This window comes from Sceloporus undulatus, chromosome 11 (assembly GCF_019175285.1).
Source record: "Sceloporus undulatus isolate JIND9_A2432 ecotype Alabama chromosome 11, SceUnd_v1.1, whole genome shotgun sequence".
In the NCBI taxonomy this organism is placed as follows: domain Eukaryota; kingdom Metazoa; phylum Chordata; class Lepidosauria; order Squamata; family Phrynosomatidae; genus Sceloporus; species Sceloporus undulatus.
Window position 1 is genome coordinate 4260278 of NC_056532.1, and position 23977 is coordinate 4284254.

Sequence of the window (23977 nt, forward strand, 5' to 3'; positions counted from 1 at the left end):
AAACACCGGCTGTTTTTGGGCAAGTCACACTCTCTCAGCCTCAAGATGGCAGTGCCAAAGCTCCCCCTGAACAAAACCTGCCAAGAAAACCCCATTATAGGGTCACCATAAATCAGAAATGACCTGAAGGCACGCAACAAAGTCGGTCAGGGCCTAGAGAGAAAGAACCAGACGGGAGGCGAGCGTTTTTCAGTGAAATCCAATACACCACTATATTTATTAACTCTGGGTTAAACATGATGCGCAGAAGCCCTCCTCTGCCATGGAGGCTCTGGCCTTTTCTTCTCCCCACACGCCAAACTTATTCCTTCTGCTTCTTCAGGATCTCCTTCAGCAGCTCGATCTGGGCGGTCACGCTGCTCTTGGCCGTCCCGCCGGCCGAAGTGTATTGCTCCACGCTGTTCTGGGGGCTCAGCAGCTGGGAGATCTCCGTGCTCAGCAAGGGGCTGGAGAAGGAAGGAAGGAAAGATAAGAGGTAGCCTCAGACCATGCCTTCGCCTTCCTAAAACCTTGCGTCGCGTCCCTCGGACCTTCCCAGTATCCCAGGGACAGCCCTCATTCATCCTCTGCTGTCCCACTTCTCCAGCTGTTGTTGAAATGTCCCAGCTTTCCTCTTCCCTCCTTCGTCCTCAGCTTATTTCAGTGGCTGCAAGCTGAATTGAAAGTGCATTCTCCCTACTCCAAGCTTAGTCCAAATCTTAATGATCCACCTTTTTTAAATTGATGTACATCAAGGATAAGATCTTTGAAAGAGCTAGACAGTTCTTGTCTTTCGCTCTGGGTCTGCAAAGTGTTTTTACACTGACTCTTCCCTCTCCGGTTTGTAAATGCGGAGCTGACCAAGGAGACCTGTAAAGGTCCGATAGAAAGTTCACAGTGACTTGGTCTTTCAGATGCCTTTAGTGTGATCTGAGTGAGTGTGCCATGTTGGTAGATTCATAGTAGTTTTAGTGTTGGACTATGACTCTGGAGACCAGGGTTTGAATCCCTACTTGGCCATGGAAACCCACTGGGTGAGCTTGGGCAAACCGCGTTCTCTCAGTCTCAGAGCTTCTGAACAAATCTTGCCAAGAAAACCTTGTTATAGAGTTGGCATAAGTCAGAAATGACTTGGAGGCACACGACTACGACTACATTGGCTACAAATTTGGCTGTATCTTGTTTCAAGTGAGTCAGACCGAGATTTCTTAGTGGTCTTGTGTTGCTCAATGCAAGAGGAGTTCCCTTTGAGGCAGCCAGAAGTATCTGGGAGATGTTGGTACATACCTGATGCTCTTGAGGTCCTCCGCAGAGAGGTGGGTTATTGCCACCCCTTTGCTTTCGGCCAACTGGATCGCCTTCCCCACAGTGGTGTGCGCTTGTCTGAACGGCACCTGGATGTGGAAAGGGACACACAACTTAGAAAGGTGCTTCTCTGGTCCTCAAAGGCCATTGATTCACTGAGCCTATAGTTTCCCTTTTGATATATATGATACAGGCCAAGCTTTGAAAACCCAGTGTTTTGCATGGGTCTTATGGCTCATGTTATCTGTCTGATGATAGCCAGAAAACCAGAGTAAGATACATGTGTTTATTCAGCAGTTTGGCAACCTCTGTATTCCGACTCTTTCATGGTTTTCTTTCTCTCGTGGGTCCAAATCTCCCATACTCACCCCTTTGCGGACCAAGAGGTTGGCCAGGTCAGTCGCCAGCAGCTCAGGGGTGAGGGCCTTCTCCATGGCCTCCTTGTTGATCTTGGAGAGAGAAGGAAAGCGTTACTAAAGATCCCAAGTACATGGGTCCTATCTAGCAAAAGCTCAGTATGGAAACACGGCAGAGGGCAAGCAAGTCCCCCTTTTTCTAGACTTGGGTCCTATTATGTACCTATATGCAAGTGCAGGTATCTCAGTATCCCCCCAAATCCCAAATCCAAGCATTTTGGCTAAAGGAGACTCAACTTGCATTTATTTGTTTAGTGAAGAACTTTGAACATCTAAGTCAGAGTCCCCCTGGTTCTGGATCATTAAAGAAGCAGATGAGCTCAGCTTATTATCAGACTCCATTCAGGAACCTTAAAGGGTTTTTAAAAGTGCCAAGATCCAGCCTTTCAATACAATGCAGGCTGGGTTGCGGAAATAAAGCAAGACTAGCGGTGCAAACTTGGGTTGCAAAGCCTTTTTCGTGGATGGAAAGGAACCAGGAACGGGAAGAAGGAGACCCCAGGACCACTGGGACCCTAAATGCTCACCGTCAGAGTGGAGATCACAGTGTTGGTCAGCTGAAGGACCAGGGTCAGGGTGTCAATCACATCCAGCACCGCCTCCTTATCTTCCTGTTTGCAGAAGGAAAAGAAATACGTTAAAGAGGAATTGGACCCTGTTTGGATCGAGACACAAAGCTCCCTCTGACCCAACCGAGCAAGATTCCCTTCCGGCAAGCTGTGCTTAAAGGTAATAGCCATAGCGATGCCAGGAAAGCATCAGTCCCATCATTGCACCTGCAGATCTTTGTTGTAGGCACTGGGAAGTCCTTTGAGCACCACAAGAAGCTGAACAGTCTGCAAAGGAATAGAGAAGGAAAGAAGGCATGTCAGGGAAGCGGAGAGGTAAGATGGTTCCTTCACCAAATAAGATCTACATGGACTTTGCACAACTCTCCGGCAAGCTGGAATGTATATCCCTCCCAAAACTGGCTCAGCACCTTGGACCATGCCTTTAAAGTTCAGGCCCCAGCAAAAAGCAGATTGAGCATCCCAAAGGGCCGCTTGGCACCCCTCCTCACCCGTCCGATGACCAGGCCGGTCTTGCTGCGGATCAGCTCCAGGCTGTCTGGGTTCTTCTTCTGGGGCATCAGGCTGCTCCCGGTGCTTAAGAAAAAGGGAGAGAGGAGAGGTGATGTTTCCCAAAGGAAAGCATTAGGAGGAACGTTGGTTTGTTGGTGGGACTGATCCCCCTCCCTTGATATAAGCATCATTAGAAACCCAGGCAAAACACCCAAACCTTCCCATTTAAAGGCCACCAAATGCTAAGTTGAGGCTGCTAGAAGTAAGGCCAGACAATTACCAGAGTGAATCTGAGATTGTGATGAACCCAAACTCCTTTGTGGACAAAATGATGAGGTCCTCGGCTAGTCTGCTCAGGTGGATCATGATCAGGGAAGCGGCAGAAAGAAGCTCCACTGGGGAAACCGAGACAGAGAGGGAGAGAAATGTCTGTTACTGCCTTCAAATTGCAGTTTGTTTTACTCTCAAACAAGAAATTCTTCCTAATGCTTAGGCGGAATCTCTTTTCTTGCCATTCAAATCTATTGGTTTCTGGAGCAGCAGAAAGCAAGATCGCTCCGTCTTCTGTGATAGTTTTTCAGGTATTAAACATAGCTATCATGCCATCTCTTGGTCTCCTATATCTCCAGCTTCCTAAACTGTTTCTCATAAGGCATAATTGTTCGGAAGAGTCTCCAAATTCTGCCTCAAGAGAAAGGGAAAAGGGAAAAGAAACCAACATACAAAAGGAGACGGGAGAAAGCGCGTACCCACAAAGTCGCGGTCGCCCACGGCATCGATGCTGTTGATGCTGATGGACGCAAAATCTAGCTCTGTAATATATAAAGAAGGAGAAATTGAGGAGTTAAGAAGCAAGGGAGGGGATAGACAAGCATTGCTGTAAGCCTCGGAGTGGAAACCAAGCAGCTTTCTAACTCTTGTTGGACTGTAATTCCCAGCATAGCTTCCAAGATAAGCCCTGAGTGCATACAGAGTGCATCTCATTCACTACCCAACACCTGCAATCCCTTCTCCAACCCTCTGAATTAACACGTTTCCGCATGCTAGAGAGGTCCTTTAGAGTTCGGACCCAAACCCGCAAACTGGGCATGCAAACCCCAGCTGCTGTGAGATGTACAACCACCCACCTTTGCGGAGGAGCTCACGGTCCAGTCCAAGAGGGTTGCCAGCCAGGGCTCCACTGCAAAATAAAGACGGTTTAGCAAGAATTATCCCATCATATACATAAATCAGCATCTTTCTTTGAACCCTCTGCCTCTATTTTCCTTCCTTGTGTTGCATTATCGGTCATGATCCTATGACTGGCAAAGCACAGCATCCTCTTGCCAACCCGGGAACACCTGCCCCTCCGCCAGAAGCAACAAAGAAAACTTACCTCCCCAGAGGCAAGACGTTGATCCTTTTCTTCACCTCGCTGAGTCGCTCGACGTCGCGGGTCAGAGCCACGGCATGGCTGTCGAAAGTCAAAAAGGAGAGGAGGCTGAGCAGGAGAACAACCCATACGTCTTGTTTTTACAAGGTAGGCAAATGCAACGAGAGCGGGTTGCATTTGATGTATGCACAAAGACACCCCCAAAGCCGGTGCTAGATTATTTCCCAACGCGGTTGAGGCAGAAATTCAGTGGCCAAGAGTGGGTCTTTATGGTGCAGGAGGATGGCCAGAGGGTCACCTTGGTACCATAGAGACCCACAAAGACAGACAAGGATGAGGAGCTCTCTCTTGGCCAGTGCTACTCTGCAAAGAGAAGGATACTGCAGGAGATTGGGGAGAGGAGGGTTGTTAGAAGTAGAACTTGAGCTCTTTAATCCCCCTGCAAAGGGTAGAAACCTAGTTTGGGATTATGCAGTAGCGGTTAGTGACTCCCATGTCAGTGGGGCAGTGAATCCAGGTTTAAAGAAGGGTTTAGAGGAGCCTGAAACGGAGTCACTGTTCCACTGATATCCGCTGCCACTGGGATTCCTTAGTGTTGTGTCTCAGTTGTATGGGCAGAGACAATCTACTAGCTGTTGTACAGTGTGCCGTTTGTATCTGCTGGGGTTTGGTTCCAAGACCCTTCAGGGATCCCAAAAGCAAGGATATTATATATCAGTATATGAATGCATGCAATTTTTGCGGTGATAGGAAAGATAGAAAATACTCTTCAAGAGACCATTTAAGCTTGATGGTTTGGCAATTTTTACAGCTTCATATCCTGATGTATAGTAACTTTTCCATCCTGACTTTCGTCGGCCCATTTCGAGTAGATGAATGTCAGCTTGCCATGATCACGGGAGTGACTTATTTAATGGGACCTTCAGCAAAAAGTAATGGCAGCAGATGGGTCCCTGGGACGGAAGAGCGGAGCTGGGTTACCTGAGTAAGAGTTGGCTCAGTCTGATTGGCTGGGCCTTTTGCAGGTGAGTGTATCCGGGGAGGATGATCTCGATTTCGCTGCAAGGGAAGCAGTGGGGACCTCAGGTTAGAGACTCACCTTTCAAGGCGACTGTTATAAACATGCTAACAATTCTTATGACACCGTCAGCCCTTTTGCAACCGATCAAAGCGGACGGCTGCCTGGAACCAAGAGCTCGGGACAGTGCCTTTCTTCAAGGGACTGCCGTTCCCAGAATCCCCACGGGGTTTTCTCTTACGTCGCCGCACGCTCTACTAGGGTCCGGATGAGCTGCTGCAGGAGAGTGGTCAGCAAAGTGACGGAGCTCTTCAACAACAATCTCAGGTCGGTCACAACCTAGAAAAGAGCCACAAGGCAAGAGGATGTCACCATTCAAGGGCGGGGGGGGACGTTGGCAAACCAAATCCACCCACCAGAAAAATCAATGGGATGAACTACACTTCTCTTTCTGCTGATGCCTGTTGTTTATTTGCTGGGGAATGTGGTCCAGAGCCAGAGCTCAGGGAAAAGGGGCTTTTGTTGGAGTGCAACTCCCAGGAAAAGTCCTTTTCCTGAGCTTGGTTCCAAATGGGGTGCATTTTTAAAATCATGCCAGTCATGTAGGTTCTGCTGCATGACTCTTCTGGTGGGGACCCCAATGTCTTCTTTGTACCAAATAATCTTAAGGAAGGATGTTATGGGTCAATGCTTTCGGAGGAGAGCAAATGACCCTTTCGCCATGCAGAAAACAAAATGGCAGCCGTGATGTTTAGCGTAGGATGGGAAGAGGGATCGTTCAACTTGCGCCCTACAACTGATTTTGTGGCATCCATTGGCTTCCATGTCACTCCAGATTTTAACCTAGGGACTAACCGAAACCTGGGATGGGTTTAACACTGACATGGGAGCCAATGGCCACCGCCGGATGAATTGGATGCAGAGACAGGGGAAATGGGTAAACACAAGATTTGAAAAGCGGCGTGGCTCCAGTACCCCTTCATTGCTGAAATAACTGGAAACAGCCGTCCAGTGTGAGCATAAGCAGGACTTGAACCCATGGCCTTCAGAGATGCAGACAAGCTCCTTAACCACCAGGCCACTGTGCCTTTCAACGGCAGCTATGCGCTAGAGGAGGGAAAGAGGGCGATAGGAATAAGCCAAGGGAGGGCCGCCTTTTGCCAGACCAAGAAGGACTATGGTTTCACGACTGGGAAAGGCCTGCAATGCTGGACTTAGGAAATAGTTTGGTTGGCACTATTCGTTTCATAAGAGCCAGGAGCCTGATTCTTATATTTTATCTTTAGAGCGTAGATTCTTAGCATGGCCTTCCGGTGTTTCCCAAACTTTGGTCCTCCAAGACGTTTTGGACTTCAGCTCCCAGAATGATTGCTTGTTGGGCTTATGGAAGGCGAAGCCCCCAAATGTTTGGAGGACCAAAGTTTGGGAACCATGAATCCCTCCGCTGCCTTTGCAAAGGGAGTCAAGGAAGAGAAATGAAATGCAGGAACGGTGGGGCGGCTGGTGCCTCTATATTTTAAATATCTGTTTTAAACCCTTCTGCAGTTCTCCTACTTGGTCATTTCTGCTGCGTCCGGTGTGAAGCTTCCCGGCCACGTCCCCAATGAGCTCCTGGGAAAGAAGAGAGAAGAAAGAGTTTTGTGAGTCAGATGGACATTTGAAGGCAGCCTCCTTACATTTCTGGGGCTAGTCCCTTAAAACTGTGCAGATTTCTCAGGGTCTATATAAATAAAGATGAGTATCATGAGGACTAGTCCTTTCGTTGGCATCTTTAGATAACCAGCCATACAACATGTAAGTACATCTATACTTATTGCTGGATACTGGCAGCACTTCTTCTGACTCTTTTGGAAGCATGTTCATTTTGCCAGCATCACCATGCTCCTCTGAAAGCTTTCCTCCACTTCATAGAATCATAGAGTTGGAAGAGACCACTAGGGCCATCCAGTCCAACCCCCTAAACTTCTATTCATTACTACAACCATTACTAGTATAGTAGGCCCCCAGTAGCCACTGGGATTTGGTTTCCAGGACCCTCCCCATGGATAGCAAAATCTGTGGATGCTCAAGTCCCAGGATTTATGCAAAGATATATCTGTGTTGGTCTGTAAAATCAATTATACGAAGAGATCTTGCAGGACCTTTGAGACTAACCGAAAGAACTTGGCAGCATGAGCCTCTGTCTACAAAAGCTCTCGCTGACAACTTCTTTCAGTCAGGGCTCAAAGGTATCTTTACACAACAATCCTTGAAAAGGCATTTCAGAATGGAGGAGAGAGAGACCCTGGACTAAAGCTTATAGCAAAGCCATCTGGGGAAGCTGAGATGAAGGCCAGGGGTGGCCCAAGGACTGAGTTTCCCAATCTCTAATTCCAAATGTTTGTGTTCCTGAAAGGGTCAGACATGGAAGAAAAGAGGTCCAGAGCCAAGCGCACAAAACCGACCTTCAGCCTGCGCTCGATGGTGGTGTGGATGTCTTCGTCGGTCTTCAGGATCACCAGTTCACCCTTAGAAATCTCCTCCAAAATCTACAATGTGCAGCAAAAAAAGGAAGGTCAGTTAGCCATTAACAAGGTCTCCTTGCTGCCCGGCCATAAAAATAGTTAGAGGGCCAGCCATGTGTTTCACAGCCATGAGAGTCCATTTGGGGATTTGGTTGCTTATCTTGTTGCGCGGAGGGGGGAATATTTGGGGAGCGACTGAGGAGCCGAAGTGGGGGAAAGAGCTGGGATGCCAACATATCATTCTCAGGACAAAACAGGAATTGAGGCTGCTGCCACACTGCAGAAATAATCCAGTTTGGTGCCACTTTTAACTGCCATGGCTCCATGCAACGCAATGTTGTGGCACTAGAGCCCTCTGACAGAGAAGGCTAAGTATCTCACCAAAGTACAAATCTCATAGGGAAGAGCCACATGCAATCTCCCCGAGGGTCACAGGTGGCCTATAGGTGCTTTATGGCGAGGTTATTCCCACCCTATGGATGTACCTTACCTTCTCTAGCCCCCCGATAATCTTCTCCAGCTCCGATTTGGACAGAATGCCCGCTTTCTCCAGAGCCTTGGCGAAAGCGATGCTGGCTTGGACGTCCACCTCGGACAAGCGCTGGTCGATCTCTATGGAAGAGTTGAGCTGCTCCAGAATGGGGTCGATGGTTCCGGTCAGCCTCCCGCTGTACAGTTTCTCACCCTGAGGTAAGAGAGAACATTCCTTCCAAGTTAGCAAGAACGTGAGCATCCTCTGGTTCCACCTTCCTTGGGCCGCCATCTTGAAGAAGCCAAGCGTTGTTCAAGATGGCGGCCCGCTAGAGGAGAGCGAGGGTGGCGGGATTGGCGGGTGAATGTTGGGGGGAGATGGTTCTTATTGAGGCTGGACATAAACTTTGGTCCTCGAGGTGTTTTGGACATCAGCTCCCAGGTGCCTCAACCGTCGTGGATCATGGGAACTGATATCCAATACATCTGGAAGGCCAAGAACTGGCCTAAGCCATTTGAAATGTGGCCACTTCACTCCATGCATCTGAGGAAGCAGACCTAGTCTATGCTACAACTTCTTTTGCACAGTTAGTCTCAAAGATGCCATAAAATCGCTTTGCGGACTGATATTCCAGACTAACACCGCTATATGTCTCTGCCTTCTACCACTATTAAACCTGGTCCTACTCTCTGGGACTTTCTCCTCCTCTCTATGACAACCCTTGATATTTAAAGAGGGCCATCATGTCGCCCTCTCCGTCTTCTCTTCACCAAGCTGGACATGCCCAGCTCCCTCCTTTTTGGAGACATCCAGAGGAGGAGAGGCTATGTTTAGACTATGGTTTAGGTGGACCATTAGACTATGACTCTGGAGACCAGGGTTCAGTTCCCAGTTTAGCCATGAAACCCACTGGGAAACCTTGGGCAAGTCGCATTCTCTCAGCCTCAGGGGAAGGCAGTAAACAAATCCTGCCAAGAGAACCCTGTGATAGGTTTGCCTTAGGGTCCCCATAAGTCTGCAATGACTTGAAGGCACACAGCGACAAACTCACTCGCTTTTCATGCTCTGCAGCAGCACCCAAAAATGTCAAAAAGAGGCATTTATTTACTCTGAAAGACAACAACAACAATGTGGGGGCAGCTTTCCTCCTCGCCGCAAGCACCAAGAATGGCTTGGGAGCTCCTTGGATGTCAAGGAGAGAGTCCAAATAGGACCTGGTTATGCTGTTGGGCCCCATTGGTGGAGTTTCCCAAAGCAAATACGAAGCCGGCATGTCATGCGCTCCGGCCGTTCAATGGCCCAGTCAAAGGTCACTGGTCAAGAGAGAGAGAGACGACTCTCAGGGCCAAGCCAAGGTAAAATCTGTAGCTGGGGGTGGATTTCTCCATGGCTCCAGAAGCCTTGCTGGGAAAGAATTTGACTCTTGAGACTCCATTTGTACATGGGTTGCAAGGCTGTGAAAAGACAAGCTCTGCGGTCCTAGCTGAGAAGGAAGGTTTGCTTTCAGATCACAGATACATAGAGCAGGCAGAAGGGGAACGACATTATTATCATGGATGCCCTGATCTTGATATAACTATGATCCTAGGGATGGGAAAGTGCAATGGAGTTGGAGTTTCATAGGGCCGTTTTGGAGCGCTCAGCGGTAGCTGCATTGGCCATACAGCAAAGTACAGCAACATCCCAAATCCATAAAGCAGAGCTTCCTTTTCAAGCCAACCCAAATGCACAAAAGGTATGTTGGTGCACTTTGGTTGGCCTAATAAAAGGAGCTCTCCATTAGGTGCGGTAAGGGTTGTGGATGATGGAGATTGTAGTTGAATACCTCTGGGACGCTCCAAATTTTGGGCAGCTGAGTTCTGGACTGAAAGGAGTCAGGCAAAGCTACAGGAAAGCCTGCAGAGACTAATTTTGGGGGGTGAGGTTGTGTTTTAGGGATGAGAATCAAGTCTCGCTCCTTTACCCACCTGGCCTAGCATTCTGCCTCCAACAAGCCAGATACAGTGGTACCCCGGGTTACGAAATTAATTCGTTCCGCGGTTAATTTCGTAACCCGAAATACCTTCGTAAGCCGAATTCCCATAGGCGCTAATGGAAAAATAGCTCGTATTTCTGAGTGATCAAATATAGGGCATCTTGCAAAAAGACTTGCATCTGTCAGAGGATGCATCCGCACCATAGAAATAGCGCAGTTTGACACCCCTTTCTTTAATGGTCCCATGCTCCAGAATATTGGGATTTACAGTTCGGCCGTCATGGGCAGAGAAGGCTAAACACCGCGCAAAGCTACACATCCGTGGGATGGAGCGACAACATTTCAAGTGGTGTCAAACGGCATTATTTGTACAGTCAGAGATACACTGCCCTGAACCATGGAGGGTCCATTTGGCACCACTGAACTAGGACCCTGTGCAACTCTTGCATTAAATTGATTCTTGTAGGGGAAGTGAAGGGTCAGGAATTTGATTTTGGGGGGAGAGGAGTGAGGAAAGGAAGGGATACAGAGAGGGGGGGGGGGGTTAAATCTTCCCTCAGCTCACCTCAGAAGCCATGTCTGGAGACTTTGTCGTTGTCCTCCTCCTCTTCCTCCTCCTTTTTCTTCTCTCTCTGGTCTCTGGAAAGAAAGGCAGAAAAGAAAAGTTGGAGAAAGGCTCGGAAGAGCTGGAAAAGGAAGAAAGGAAGGAAGGAAGGAGGGTAGGAAAAAGAAATGCAACTTCTTTGCACAAAAAGAACTGTTTTGCACAATTTTGTGTGTGAAAAAGTTGCCTTCTCTCCATCCATCCATCCTGGGTCCCCTTGGCATGGTCTCACCTGCTGCAACCCAGCGGATCTCTGCTGTTCCAGCTGGGAAGGGGGTCCCCTTTTCACAGGGAAGCCCCCTCCAAGCCACGCCCACAGAGGGAGGGGCCAACAGGAACATGAATGGGAGGCCACGCCCCCTCTGTGCCTCGCATGCCTTGTCGAAATTTGCAAAAGAAAGGGAAAGGGGGGAAAAACCACCCGATAGAAAGAGAAAAGTGAAAGGGAGCATGGAAAAAAAGATAATAGAAGGGAAAGCAAAGGAATTACTTCTGATCTTCCCTGTGACAATTATAAATGCCTGCGGTGCGCATTTGTATTGTAGCACCTTCACGTTGCGTGTTTGTCTTTATATTGTTGCATGATCATATCGCTGCATTTGTATTATAGCACATTTATATCGCCTGTTTATATTTATATTGTTGCCCCTTTATGCCGTTGTGTACTTAAAGGCAGGGAACATCTCTATTATAGGATCTTTACCTTGTATATTTATATCGTTGCACATTTATGTCGTTGCATATTTAAACGCAACATGCATTTATATTACGGCGCCTTTACCTTGTACATTTATATTTATATTGTAGCATATCCCTTCCGTTCTCAAGCATTTCTTATAGTCAATAAGTCCTTCCTAAGGTTTAGGTGGAACCTCTTTTCCTGCAGTTGGCATCCTTTGCTCCATGTTTGAGTCTCTGCAGCAACAGAAAACAAGTTTGCTCCATCCTCGACATGACATCCCTTCAGCATCGCTCTCATGGCTTCCCTTAGCCTTCTCCAGGCTAAACATACCCAGCAACCTAAATTGTTGGTTTCTAGGTCTTTAACCACCTTGGTCACCCTTTTCTGGACACCGTCCATCTTTTCATTATCCTTCTTGAATCGTGGCGCCCAAAACCAGACGCAATATTCCAGGTGAGGTCTGACCGCTCCGTTGCTGCGACCGATCGCTCTCAAGTTGATCCCTTTTATCCTTACATTTGTGTATAAAAACACGATCAAAGTTAATTTAAATCTTTTTTTTAATGAAGGGAGGGAAGAACAACGATTTTTATACAAAAGAGAAAAGGGCCACTATGCATTTCTCTGAAACGCGAAGTCGGCCGAATTAGCGCAAAGCAAAACTTGGACGAAGCAGGAATGAAACGTTAGGTTGGAGACAAAGGAAGAAGAAGAACGGCGTTTCACGAACGCAGGATGCTAAAAAACAGGACCCAATGAAAGCATTGAGTGAAAGAAAGGAAGAAGAAAAGGGAGGAAGAAAGAAAGAAACAGTTTTGCCTATGCGCTGAAACTGCTGGCGAAACGCAGCTGAGTTTGCATGAAGAGCCGCTTGTCCTTTATTTGGGTCCTTTCTAAAAACCAGTCCTTTCATGAATAGGGTTATGTGTGTGTCCCCCCTTCCTTTCCTTTCCCTGTATACACACACCACACACACACACACACACAAAAGGACACTTTGGCGTGATCAGCAAAAACGCAGCGCGGGGTAAACATCTTTCATGACAAAGAATACAAACACATCGGCAGATCCGCTCACAATGGGCCCTCTTTTTTTTGCTTTGAATAGTTCATACTAACTTGCACAACTCTTTCTCACACACACAGACACACAGAGACACACTGGCCTATTTGCAGCTTCGGTGGAAACGTTGCTATGCTGAGCACACTTTTCCAAAGGGAAAAGGGAAAGAACAGGGCACCTTTGTCTTCCTTTTTTGCGTCCGGCGCACCGCAACCGCTTCGGAAATCAGGGGGGAAAGTTCTCTTTTCTCTCCCAGAGAGACTTTTCGGCGACAGGTTCCTCCGTTTGCAAGGTGCGTCTTGCTACAAACCGAAAAAATCAGGATTTATACACAAGGCTGGACCTAGCGGGATCATGGGACACGGCCGGGATGGGATCGCCGCCAACATTTTCCGCGGCATCGCTGTGCCAAAAACATAACTAACTGGGGCAAGTCCCTCCAGCCTACGAATGAGAGAGAGGAGGTTTTATTCCAGCAAAGAGCGAATAAGGAACATTTGCACGGCCAGCTTTGTTTTGTGGATTGCGTCTCATGCTTTCGTCAACTCCGATCCTATTCATTAAACACAGATTTCTTTTCTGGACTTTGACTTGCGGCGAATGAATGAGAGACCTCCAAATCTCTCTGTTATCAATAGCGTTGCCCAGGTCTTGAAAACTCAGGGCCAGCATGGCTCTGATCCGTTTGTAGTGCTATTTCCTCCTTTGTTATTCCTGGTTTATGGTGACCCTAAGGCAAACCTATCCTGGGTTTTTCACTTCAAGGCGGTTTGCCATTGCTTTCCTTTTGGGATAGGAGAATGTGACTTTCACAAAGACTTGCCCAAGAGTCTTGGGTTTAGCTTACAGTTGTAAATCACTTAGACACTCCTAGTTCAGTATGAAGATGTTTGTTTGAACCCAGGTCACACAGATTCCTAGTCCGACACTCAAAGCACAACACCATGCTAGCTTTTAATATAAGACATTACACATTACTCATATAATAGCATTACTTCACGCTCCAGTTTGTCCACATCCTTTTTTGAATTGTGAATCTTGGACTATTCCAGGTGAGGCCTGACCAAAGCAGAAGAGAGTGGTACTATCACTTCCCTCCATCTAGATACTATACATCTATTGATGCGATAGCCCTGTTTAAATATTTGAAGGGATGCTACACTGAGGAGGGAGCAAGCTTGTTTTCTGCTGCTCCAGAGAATAGAGCAATGGATGCAAAGTACTGGAAAAGAGGATCCATATTCTTCATTCTTCCCAGATGATTAAGGGAAGGTTAAGAGGGGATATGATAGAGCCATGTTTAAATATTTGAAGGGGAGTCACATTGAGGATGATGGAGCAAGCTTGTTTTCTGATGCTCCAGAGAACAGGACACAACAGAGCAATGGATGGAAGCTACAGGGAAAGAGACTCCATAGTCTTCATTCTTCCCAGATGAATAAGAGAAGGTTAAGTGGGGATATGATAGAGTCCTATTTAAGTATTTGAAGGGATGTCATATTAAGAAGCTTGTTTTCTGATGCTCCAGAGAACAGGACACAATAGCTCCAGGGAAAGAGATTTGAGGTGGGATCTCTTTTTCCCCTGTAGCTTGAATCTATTTACTCCATGTCTTGGGTGACCAAAACACGCTGCAGAGACAATCCAGTTTGAGACCACTTTTAACTTCTAGAGGGATTCCCTGGGAATTGTTGTTTATTCTGACAGAGAAGGCTCAGCGCCTCACAAAAACTACACTTCCCAGAATTCCACTGAGCCAAGGCAGTTAAAAGCAAGCCTCAAACTGGGTTACTTCTGCCGTGTGTTTTGGCTCTTAAGTCTCTGGAGCAGCAGAAAACAAGCTCTTTCCCTCCTCTATGGTTCCTGTCAGGGCAGAGCGTGAAGCAGGAAGTGTTGTTTGGAAGGCGAAAGGCATTGTGGGAGTTGTGGTTCCCCAGAGCGCCGCCATTTTCTCCTCAGCGCCAAGCCCCGCCCCTTTCCTTTTCAGAGCCTCAGAGAGAAGCCCTTCGCCTCCTTTTCCTTCTTGGAACCATAGAGATGGAGCTGTAAGATGGCCGACCTGAGGGAGAAAGGAAGGGGAAAGGAAGGGGCAAAGCCTTCAGGACACTGGCTCCCAGAATCCTCCAGTCTGCTAGAACTAAGGGGGGCATTCTGGGAGTTGTGTTTCTATGCTCCAAAACACACACACGCTGCAGACAATAATCCAGTTTGGGACCTGGCTCATTGCTAGGGGATGCTGGGAGTTGTAGTTTGACTGCCCTTCTCAGTGCTAGGGGATTCTGGGAGCTGTAGTTCAAGTTAAGGGGTATACATTGTAATTATGGCAGGGGTATATGTGGTATACTGCTACTAACTGCCTTGGCTCAGTGCTAGGAGATGTTGGGAGTTATAGTATGACTGCTCTTCTCATTGCTAAGGGATTCTGGGAGCTGTAGTTCATGTTAGGGGGTATACATTGTATATATGGCAAGGGTATATATTATACTACTGCTAAATGCCTTGGCTCAGTGCTAGGGGATGCTGGGAACTATAGTTTATGGTTGGGGTATCTGTTACACTAGTACTAACAGTGGAGAAGAATACTATGGAGAGTTTCATAATTGTGGTGCAAATTAACACACACAGACTGCAGAAACAATCCCCTTTGAGATCGCTTTGACTGCCCTGGCTGAGTGCTGAGGAATCCTGGGAAATGTAGTTTTGTGAGACATCTCTGGTGCCACAATAAACTACCATTCCAAGTCTAAGCCAGGGTCTCAAACTGGGTTCCTTCTGCTATATCTGTGTGTTGGTTATCCAAACCCAAACCCAGTGGATACCAAGGGCCAATATTACTATTACCCAGAAATAATAATAATAATAATAGGATACTTATCTCATGCCTATTATTGACAGACTTCCCAAAGTTGCCTGGTGTGAAAACAGCCTGCAGCTACTCCGGAATAACTCCCAGTTGTATATTCTAGTGGCTTCCTATACTACTGCACAAGCTTTCCTTTATTTCCAAACAGGTTTTGTTCGCTGGGATTTTCCTTAAGACGCAGACGGCACACCAAGACTCCCAAGGAATTTAAACATACGTCTCAACCCCCCCAAAAATACAACCACAGCTGCTTACGCGACGCAAACACAGAGACCCCACTTGCGCCGGGTCAGCGAAAAAAGGGGACGGGAACTGCGTCTCAGCATATTTTGCGCCCCTCTCTTTCCTCCCACGTTCCCCCCTTCCATTGCCATTGAGCAAACAATGCCTAGAACCTGTGGAAGTTTGTGGAAGAGGCGTCGAACTTGGTGCGAAAGTGATGAGTGCGGGGTTTTCCATTCAAGCCGCTGGCCGCGCTTGACGTCATACATTGTACTTTTAAAACATGGAGGCCCCCGAGAATCGCTTCGGCCACCTTTTTCTTTTGTGTAGCGGCGGCGACTTTCTGTTGTCTCTGCTGTCTGTCGGTTCAGCAGAACCCTTTGTCTCCAGGATGTATAGGGCTTGCGGTTCTCCGCTGGGTTTGAATGTTGCCTTTACATATACATATATAATGTATACGTATCAATTAAATCACCTTTATTTATTATTTAGGGAGATAAGATCCTGATCCAAACCTTCCTCTCTGGCTTAGAGAATGTGGCTTACCCAAACTAACCCTTCTGCGCTTGAGTTGGGATTCGGACTAGAATATACCTATCCGAGTTTTAGTTGGCACACGCATTGTGTAACCTCACTGGCATCAAACTCAAAACGGGGAAGCAGCTCCTACTAAAGCACACTAATGTGTCGTGCATCCTATTAAAGCACACTAATGTGTTGCACCTTGTACTAAAGCACACTAATGTGTCGTTGTTGGTTTGTTTCCTAGGAAAGATGGAAACGCAGCCCTCCTGAGCAACTACGAGGTAAAATGATTGGCTCTGTAACCATTTACTATCTGCCTCTGTATTGTTTGAGTAGCTGTCGAATAAGTACTGTACTGATCTTATGAGGACAGTGAACAACCTTATAGTATGTATTAATTAAAATATAGGTCTGATTTATTAATGTATTTGATTTGCAGCCCACCTTTCTCCTAGAACTGGGACTCAAGAGGAACTTTGGGTTCTAGTTCAGACTCAAAGTTCAGGATAAAGACGTTCTAATAGATGGATTAAATATTAGTGACCCTCTTAAGATGCCTTAGTGTTTGAGACAGACAAATCTGTTCTCCCTCTTAATGAAATAATAAGAACACATAAGCATTAGAACAACCTGCACATCCAAATTGTGTGGTCCAAAGGATGCTTGGTATGTAGTCTTAGATGTCCAAGTGGTCAAGAAGTGTGTCCCAGTGGTTCTGGGAAAATCTAAAACCCTTCTGGTCCCAAGCATTTTAGAGAAGGGAGACTCACGCTCTAGCGACCAGGAAAAGCCCCCTTCGTTCTCCTAAACCAGACCACCGGAAATTAGAGCTTTGGAGAGAAGAGGAATCAGTTTTTGCATGAAGGGCTTTGTGGTGAGCTTCAGTTCTGGTACTGACATGAAATTACAGCACTGAGCAATGTATTAGGAGTCACCTTCTTCGGCAATTCGTTGTCCTCCTTCCTGGGGTGTCATTTTTGCAATTCTCTCGGGTTGGTGGATTTAGGGTACAAATGGGGAAACCATATTGGCCTCATAAGCCTGGAAGTTTATCCAGCTTTGATTTAAATGCCAAATATAGTTGTGTGGTGTGGAAGGTGCATAGTGTGAAAAGGACCCTGAGTGCGCGCACCACACAACTTTCACACTATGAAACTGTATTGACAGCTGTGGCTCCATCCTGTGGAATCCTGGGACTTGTAGTTTGGAGAGAGGCATGGAGAGTCCTCTTCCAGAGCGCTCCTCTAGTGCCTTCCCAGACTACAAATCCCCAGGATGTTGCCATTGAACAGAATGGTTCCAGTACAGCTGAGAAAACAAACAACATATCTCTCTTCTTCTGCTGTGCCCTGGCTGATGAAAAATGCTGTTTTAAAGCTCCCACAGCATTTAGAGGCCTCTTCTTAGAAAGGCTGCTTCTTTCAGGTCTACCAGCTGCTGACGGATCTTAAGCAGCAACGCCGAGAGATGGGGAAAAGCAAGCAGAGCGCGGGCCAGCAGAATTTGAACACCATCATGTATGAGGTGAGTGAAAGCCCTTCTTGGGAACGGGCCAGTTATTATAGACCCTGATGCCATATGCGCTCCTCCATGCACAAGGCTTTCTCCTCCATGCACAAGGATCCTCACTTACATCTTTTAATAAAGGCATGATTACATCAATAATCTGTAAGCTTCAAAGCTTTAGCTTCTTCAAAGCCTCCCTCCGCCATCTCTTTTTCCTTCCTTCCTTCCTTCCTTCCTTCCTTCCTTCCTTATTGAGGGGATTTTTCACACCGTCCAAAAGAATAGCAGATGATTTTGTCTCAGACCTAAGCATTAGAACAACCTGCACAACGTCCTTTTTCCGTCCTTTCAGACGCTGAAGTACATTTCGAAGACGCCTTGCAAGTTCCAGAGCCCCGAAGTCGTAAGAGACTTCCTCACGGTCCTGAAAAACCACAAGTTAACCAAGTAAGCTATTTAATTGGAATGGGTGGTCATGGGTTGGAATTGTTGGATAGCTGTGACCTCAGTGATTGTGTAGTAGATTTTTCTGAATCGTATGGGATCCCTAAAACACGCTTGATTTCCGTTGGAGTATTTCAAGTGGCAGCTTGGCACCTGACAAGGTAGATACTGAATTGGATGCAAAGGATGATAACAGATGATACAGAAAGAATGGCTGTATCAGAGCATAGGGATGAGCTGATGAAGCTCAAAGCCTGACTGGGCCTGATGGTGTCAGCTAGCAAAATGGCCTCCTGCCCTCCAGAGTTACTCACTCCTTTAGTAGATGTTGATAATCTTTCCCGTAGTAGTTAGGGTTAAGGTTAAGGATCAAGGTGCCTCAGGCTGTGGGTTAATGGCAGAGGTGGCATTTGGATCAACGCCATCCTGACTTACAGCCTTGTTTCTTAGTCTCTGTACTTCACTGCGGCTGAAGGAAGCTTCATCCTTGACGGCTCTTATCCTCTTAGCTCCAGATTAAGAGGGTAAATGACAGGGCAGCACTGTCTCGGTCATGCGCTTTTGGTGAGCTCCCTGGATGACCGTTGGTCGAACGGGGACTGAACTGGGCAGTTGATCTAATCTGGTTTGAGTCTTTCCTTCTTCATGGCTTGGGATTCTTGGGAAATCTCAACGTTCCCTCCTTTCTTTAAAACCAGCCCCTTGACTAAATAAGCCATCAAGCATTCAGAACTGTGAACGGTAGGAATGGGAAAAGGGGCTTTGGATCACAGTGCTTTAAAGCCACCGTCAGATGGTGATAATCCCAGATTAACAGGCGTTTATCCCTCCGGTTGAGCAGGGGAATATGTCCAAGGGCCAAGCTAAGCCAACAGGTGTCTGGACACCTCTGTTGTCTTTTCTCTTCTCTACAAACAGTAGTCTCAGTTTGTGGGGGAGACAAGGCAGACGAGTGGATCCTTCCTCCTGTAAATGCACCTCTAAGGAACAAGCAGTGAGGGAAAGGAGAGTTGAGGGAGACAGACACAGGCAGCATCCTGCAACTTCTTCTAAACAGCTTTGCAGGGGAAAGACCCTGCTTCATCTTTGCCAATGTCTGCTCAGGTTCAGTTCTGACATTTCCATGTCTCAGTTTATCCCAGTCCAAAGAGATGGGGAAGATTCTGACCCGCCAAGAGGTCTCAAGTGACCAAACCAGAGCTGGTTCCTTGTTCGGACGAGGTGCTCAATGCAAGCAATTCTGACCTGGATGCAGAACGCTAGAATCCTTTTAGGGGATCATATAGAAGCATAGTGTTGGGAGAGAGACCTCAAGGGCCACCAAATCCAACCCCTGCCATGCAGGAATGCACAATGAAAGCAACCCTGATGTGCTGGTTGTGCCTGGCTTTGTGTAAGATTGGTGCAAAGTGTTCCCTTGCTCCAGAGAGACTGTCTATGAGGCTTTCTTACTAGTTCATTTGTGGTCTTCTTGAACATGCAGCGATTGGACAGGATCGTGCGGAAGGTTGTTTGCTTGCACAAACAGATCATTGAATACAGGGGCTGGGATCCACTGGGGTGGTTTTGCCAAGCACTGAAATGAATGGGAGATACTCTATTCCTGTGACAGAGGACAAGATTCTTTCAGCGCTCTGTTGTTGGCCTTTTGTGGGGAATGCCAAGCGGACTGAACTGGTTCTTTTTGTCCCTCTGCAAGGTATTGCCTTTTTCTCTTTGGAGTGGCTTATCATCAGAGGCATATCCTGCCCAGCCTTGCAATCCAGAGGCCTCTTGTTTGCAGAGAGGCAGCGAAACTTGTCAAAAGCCATCAGTCACAAGGGAAGGCTGCCTTTCGGTCCCTTTGCAATCGGTTGACTTTGACCGGATCTTCCAGTTTGTAATGCATCCCCCTTCAGTGAAACCTGAAATGCTTTTTGGCTTTCACCAAGCAGGTCCCATTGACAGCAGAGAAGAGAGCTGTTTTGCATTGCAGTTGGAAACTGAGACTGTCTCCGAGATTCTGTGGCTCAAGAACGGTTACCAAAATGGCAGAGACGATGCCTTACAGTGTCTTGGGAGAGTGATGTGAAGAGTCCGGTTCCAACCTCGGCCATAAAACCCATTGGGTGACCCTTGGGCAAGTCGCACACTCTGAGCCTCACGGGAAGGCAATGGCAAACCACCTCCGAACAAATCTGGCCAAGAAAACCCCACGATAGGTTTGTCTTTGTATAGGCATGAGTTGGAAACAACTTGAAAGCACACAACACACACACACACCTCTGAAAAAGAAAGTGGAGAAGCAGAATTGTAGGCGAGGAGACACTACTGACAGCAGAGGGAGCTGCTGGCCTTGATCTCTTTGCTAACAGATTTGAAAAGTACAAGTTCCTAAAGGCACCAAGCCATGCCTGATCTTGGAAGCTAAGCGGGGTCAGCCCTAGTTAGTACTTGGGTGGAAGACTGCCAACGAATCCTAGGCTCTGTAGGCTATATTCCAGAGGAAGGAGCTGGCAACGCTCCCTCTGAGGATTCCTGGCCTCAGAAAAACCCATGACAAATGCATGGGGTCTCCATAAGTCAAGGCACTAAATACAAGGAAGGGAGCGGAAGGCGAAAAAGGAATGTAGCAACACTTTTTTGTTTTATCATGAGCTTCATGGCCATAAACCCACTTCCTACAGTAGTGCTATCCAGACCTCAAGATATAAAGCATATTTAGACTGTAATTTTCTACCCACACGTCTTCGTCTCATTGCTTCCTGAATGGAAAGCGTAAAGACCACCTCTCCCAAAGCATTGACATCTCAAACCCCAATAGAGCGGGGAATTCTCTCCTAGGCGGGCATGGCTTTTGCACCTATCTAATACACTGGCTTTGCCTCCTTGCCTTCTGCCTTGCGGTGGTCACAGGCCCTTAATCAGATCAGTGATAAATACATTTATCTTCCAGGCCACAGAGGTCATGGGCAGTGATAGCCTCAGCCCTGCTAAATCCCATTGGCCCCTTCAAAGCCTGGCCTCGGATTTGTTTTGAAAGGACATGCTAAGAATTTCTGGAAGGAGAAACATATCTTTGATTGAAATGCCTTGAATGAAAGGAGATGATTCTGGCTTTTTTATGTGTATGGAAGTTGCAGTCTCATATATATATATAAGGCAGATGTAGTTTAATCTTTCTCTATTGCACACATTTCTTGCAAACACACTTCTCTGAACATGGAACTTTGTACTGAAGCAGAACACCTCACACTGCAATATTCTGTTGCTGCGCCTTATTGCTTGCAAATTAATAGTAAGCATGTATATAGTATTTTATAAGCACCCTCTGATCTTTATTGTTGTGTTTCTTCATGTCTGATCCATGGCAACCTTAAGGGAGACCCCATCGTGGGGTTTTCTTTGCAAGATTTCTTCCAAGGAGGTTTGCTGTTGCCTTGTTCCTCTGAGGCTGAGCGAGTGCGATTTGCCCACAGTCACCCAGTCAGTCTCTGTGGCTGAGCAGGGATTCGAACTCTGATCTCTTGGAGGCCAAGGCAATACTCAAACCACTGCACCGTGGTATCTCAAGCATTATTACGCTGTAGTGCCGATGGATGCAAACCTCTGAGCAAAGAGTTACGGGAGAGAAAGTGAGCTGTTCCAAAACTCTGGGGCCAGTGATTGTGATGGCGGATGACCGATGTGGTGGCAAAGCTATTTCCAAGCCCCGAAATTACTTTGTCCGCGACGGTTGCACATCTCTCCTGCAGCTCTTTGGGGAGTGTTGTGTGGCCAAAGAAGTGTTACTGAGCGGACTGCTCTTGCGACCAGAATCCCAAAATTATATAGCACTGTGTTCTTTGCTTTTTCGCAGGGCAGAGAAGCTGCAACTTCTCAACCACCGGCCGGTGAGCGCCGTCGAGATCCAGCTGGTAAGTGAGGAGGTTGACTCTACTTTAGCTGCCATGGCTCACTGCTATGGGATTCTAGTTTTGTGAGACATGCAGCCTTCTCTGTTGGAGAAATCTGGTGCCGCAACAAACTACAATCCCCAGAATTGCATAGCATTGAGCCATGGCCTGCTTTGTTCCCCCTTCCCTCCACTTTGACATTAGGGGATCTTTGAGAGCTATGGAATAAATGGATATTGACCGATGACGCTTGGTCAATGTGAGCCGCAGCATCCCTGAGCAAATAAAATGCCTGTCTTTTAGAGGGAAGTGAGTAGCTAAAGCAAATAAGGGGAGATGGCGTCCGCTCCCACCGAAGCCCTGGGAATTGTCGGGTCATTGATTCAGCAAGGAAGGCGGTTTCCTTGCCGTAAGTAAGTCCATTAGGCATCGCCGGAGAGAATCCAAAGTACAGGATTACTCTTAGGTTAATCCCCTTCTTGTGTAGCAAAGTGCCTCGGCTCCAGACTGCTTTCCGAAGACAAATCCGAGGCAGCGGATGTGGAACTGAAGCAGGCGGATGTCGTTCAACGTGGCCTCGCTTGCAGATTTCCCCCTGTCTTTTATTTAGGCTACTAAAGAAAAGGGACAGACAGAGCTACCAAGGAACTTAGCAAGGAATTTGAACCACCCATATGTCCCCTTCTAGGAATATCTAGGTCCTCCAGTGCAACTCTTTAGTCAACTTGAACCAAAAGTCACACTGAAGGACCTAGAGAGAATACTCTGCTAGGCGTTTGTAGCTCCTCCAGCACAACTCTATGGTCAGTGTCTGGCAAATGTTGACCACAGAGTTGTACTTGAGATTCCTAGAGAGTGTTCTGTCAAGTAAAGAACACAATGTTCTTGTCATTTGTGGTTTTTCCACATTCAAGGGGGTCCGGTGCCCCTAACCCTAGCGAATGTGGAGAGACGAGTGTAATTGCCTCTAAACTCAACCATCTTTGTCTTGTCTGTTTCTCATCCGTTGCAGACTTTATACTGTTTATACAGGTTGTGTATTTGTGTAGCTGAGTAACCCCTTTTAAAAACAACCCCTGCAATAAAAATGCCGCAGAGAAGCCTTTCGGATAAATAAATAAGGAAAGCCTTGTAGAAGCAAAGAGGATTGGATGCTGGCTGAGGTGGGATGCGAGTTAAATAAGACTGTCTTTTCACATTGCAACTAATAGGACCTGAGTTGCAGTAGTAGCTTTAGCCTGGGTTAACCCATTCCTCTTTTCCTGTTTGATCCCATAAACCAGGGGTGAGCAGTTTTGCAGGGACCAGGGACCAATTCCCATACTTGGTCCATCCTCCTGCCGGCCATCCTCTGCCATAGATACCAAAATACCATTTTCTCTGGAGGAAATACCTTGTCTTTGGAGCTTTGCCCATCCGTGGTATGAGCAACCATCTGTCAGGTGTTTTGTTATGGACATTGGACATTAAAGATAACGCTGGTGGCTTTTGCTTTGCAGATAGTGGAGGAAAGCGAGGAGAGGCTCACAGAAGAGCAAATTGAATCCCTCCTCCAGACGGTCACCAGCATCCTCCCCGGAGACCCCACGAAGGAGCAGCCGCCGGCGCCAACGGCTATGGCAGTGGAGGAGGAAGGGGACCAAACCTAGGAGCAGCCTTGGACTCCGCACACCCAAACGTGGCTCCAGAGAAGCCATTTGGGTCGTCACAACGACCTGAAGAACTTTCCCACTGTTTAGTGATACCGCTCTGCGCAATCTGTTTCACATTTTAATTGTTTACCCATGACGAGAACAACTGACTAATAGCAGAACGTTTAATGACTCGCTCTTGTCTCAATGTTCTGTCAACTGTTATGTGAGAAGAGAGAACTGGCTTTGATGCTCCAGTCAGTTCCATGTTGCTCTTACTCATGCGCTCCTATGACTAAGGTTTGCGCATAGCTGTTCCTCTCATTTATAATTAGTTTCTAAACCCTTTGGAATAATCCACCCTGTTTTGCAGAATAATACATTTCAGAACTTGGCTCTGTTTGAAGGCTAAAAAGTTGCTTCCTGACACAGTTTTGTCATTGGTCATCCCAAGTTGTGA

General features: G+C 47.1%; 2 protein-coding genes across 6 annotated transcripts; one reads left to right on the forward strand and one right to left on the reverse strand.

Moving 5' to 3' along the window:
* Positions 1-185: 185 nt before the first annotated feature.
* ASL (argininosuccinate lyase) lies at positions 186-12836 on the reverse strand. Of its 4 annotated transcripts, none has more exons than XM_042442289.1 (17): positions 12630-12836; positions 10668-10741; positions 8146-8361; positions 7596-7679; positions 6706-6762; positions 5393-5490; positions 5115-5192; positions 4137-4214; positions 3889-3941; positions 3511-3573; positions 3042-3156; positions 2761-2845; positions 2477-2536; positions 2228-2311; positions 1653-1733; positions 1267-1373; positions 186-446 (listed from the first exon to the last, which is right to left on the reverse strand). In XM_042442289.1, exons 2-17 carry the CDS (start codon positions 10677-10679, stop codon positions 302-304), a joined length of 1416 nt encoding a protein of 471 aa, XP_042298223.1. In that variant the 5' UTR covers positions 10680-10741; positions 12630-12836; the 3' UTR covers positions 186-301. The 4 variants fall into 4 exon arrangements, with proteins under 4 accessions (XP_042298223.1, XP_042298224.1, XP_042298221.1 ...); XM_042442290.1 differs by having other exon boundaries at positions 8146-8340; positions 12630-12835; XM_042442287.1 differs by lacking the exon at positions 12630-12836 and adding an exon at positions 10939-11432.
* On the forward strand, positions 9369-23932 carry LOC121916814 (CGRP receptor component). Of its 2 annotated transcripts, none has more exons than XM_042442301.1 (6): positions 9369-9482; positions 16306-16342; positions 17487-17585; positions 17920-18014; positions 21850-21907; positions 23386-23711. In XM_042442301.1, the coding sequence occupies exons 3-6, from the start codon at positions 17529-17531 to the stop codon at positions 23533-23535; spliced, it is 360 nt and encodes a 119-aa protein (XP_042298235.1). In that variant the 5' UTR covers positions 9369-9482; positions 16306-16342; positions 17487-17528; the 3' UTR covers positions 23536-23711. The 2 variants fall into 2 exon arrangements, with proteins under 2 accessions (XP_042298235.1, XP_042298234.1); XM_042442300.1 differs by lacking the exon at positions 9369-9482 and adding an exon at positions 14387-14496 and having other exon boundaries at positions 23386-23932.
* The last annotated feature ends 45 nt before the right edge of the window (positions 23933-23977 follow it).

Bases quoted from the DNA above. Each gene is read 5' to 3' on its own strand.
- ASL (XM_042442287.1), bottom strand. From the start codon at position 11,158: ATGCTCCCTTTCACTTTTCTCTTTCTATCGGGTGGTTTTTCCCCCCTT. The intron at 7,680-8,145 runs GTAAGGTACATC...TGCACATTGTAG, and splicing joins TTATCGGGGGGCTAGAGAAG to ATTTTGGAGGAGATTTCTAA. The intron at 2,846-3,041 runs GTAATTGTCTGG...CTTTTTCTTAAG, and splicing joins ACAATCTCAGATTCACTCTG to CACCGGGAGCAGCCTGATGC.
- LOC121916814 (XM_042442300.1), top strand. The intron at 18,015-21,849 runs GTAAGCTATTTA...GCTTTTTCGCAG, and splicing joins AAAAACCACAAGTTAACCAA to GGCAGAGAAGCTGCAACTTC. The intron at 21,908-23,385 runs GTAAGTGAGGAG...TTTGCTTTGCAG, and splicing joins GCGCCGTCGAGATCCAGCTG to ATAGTGGAGGAAAGCGAGGA.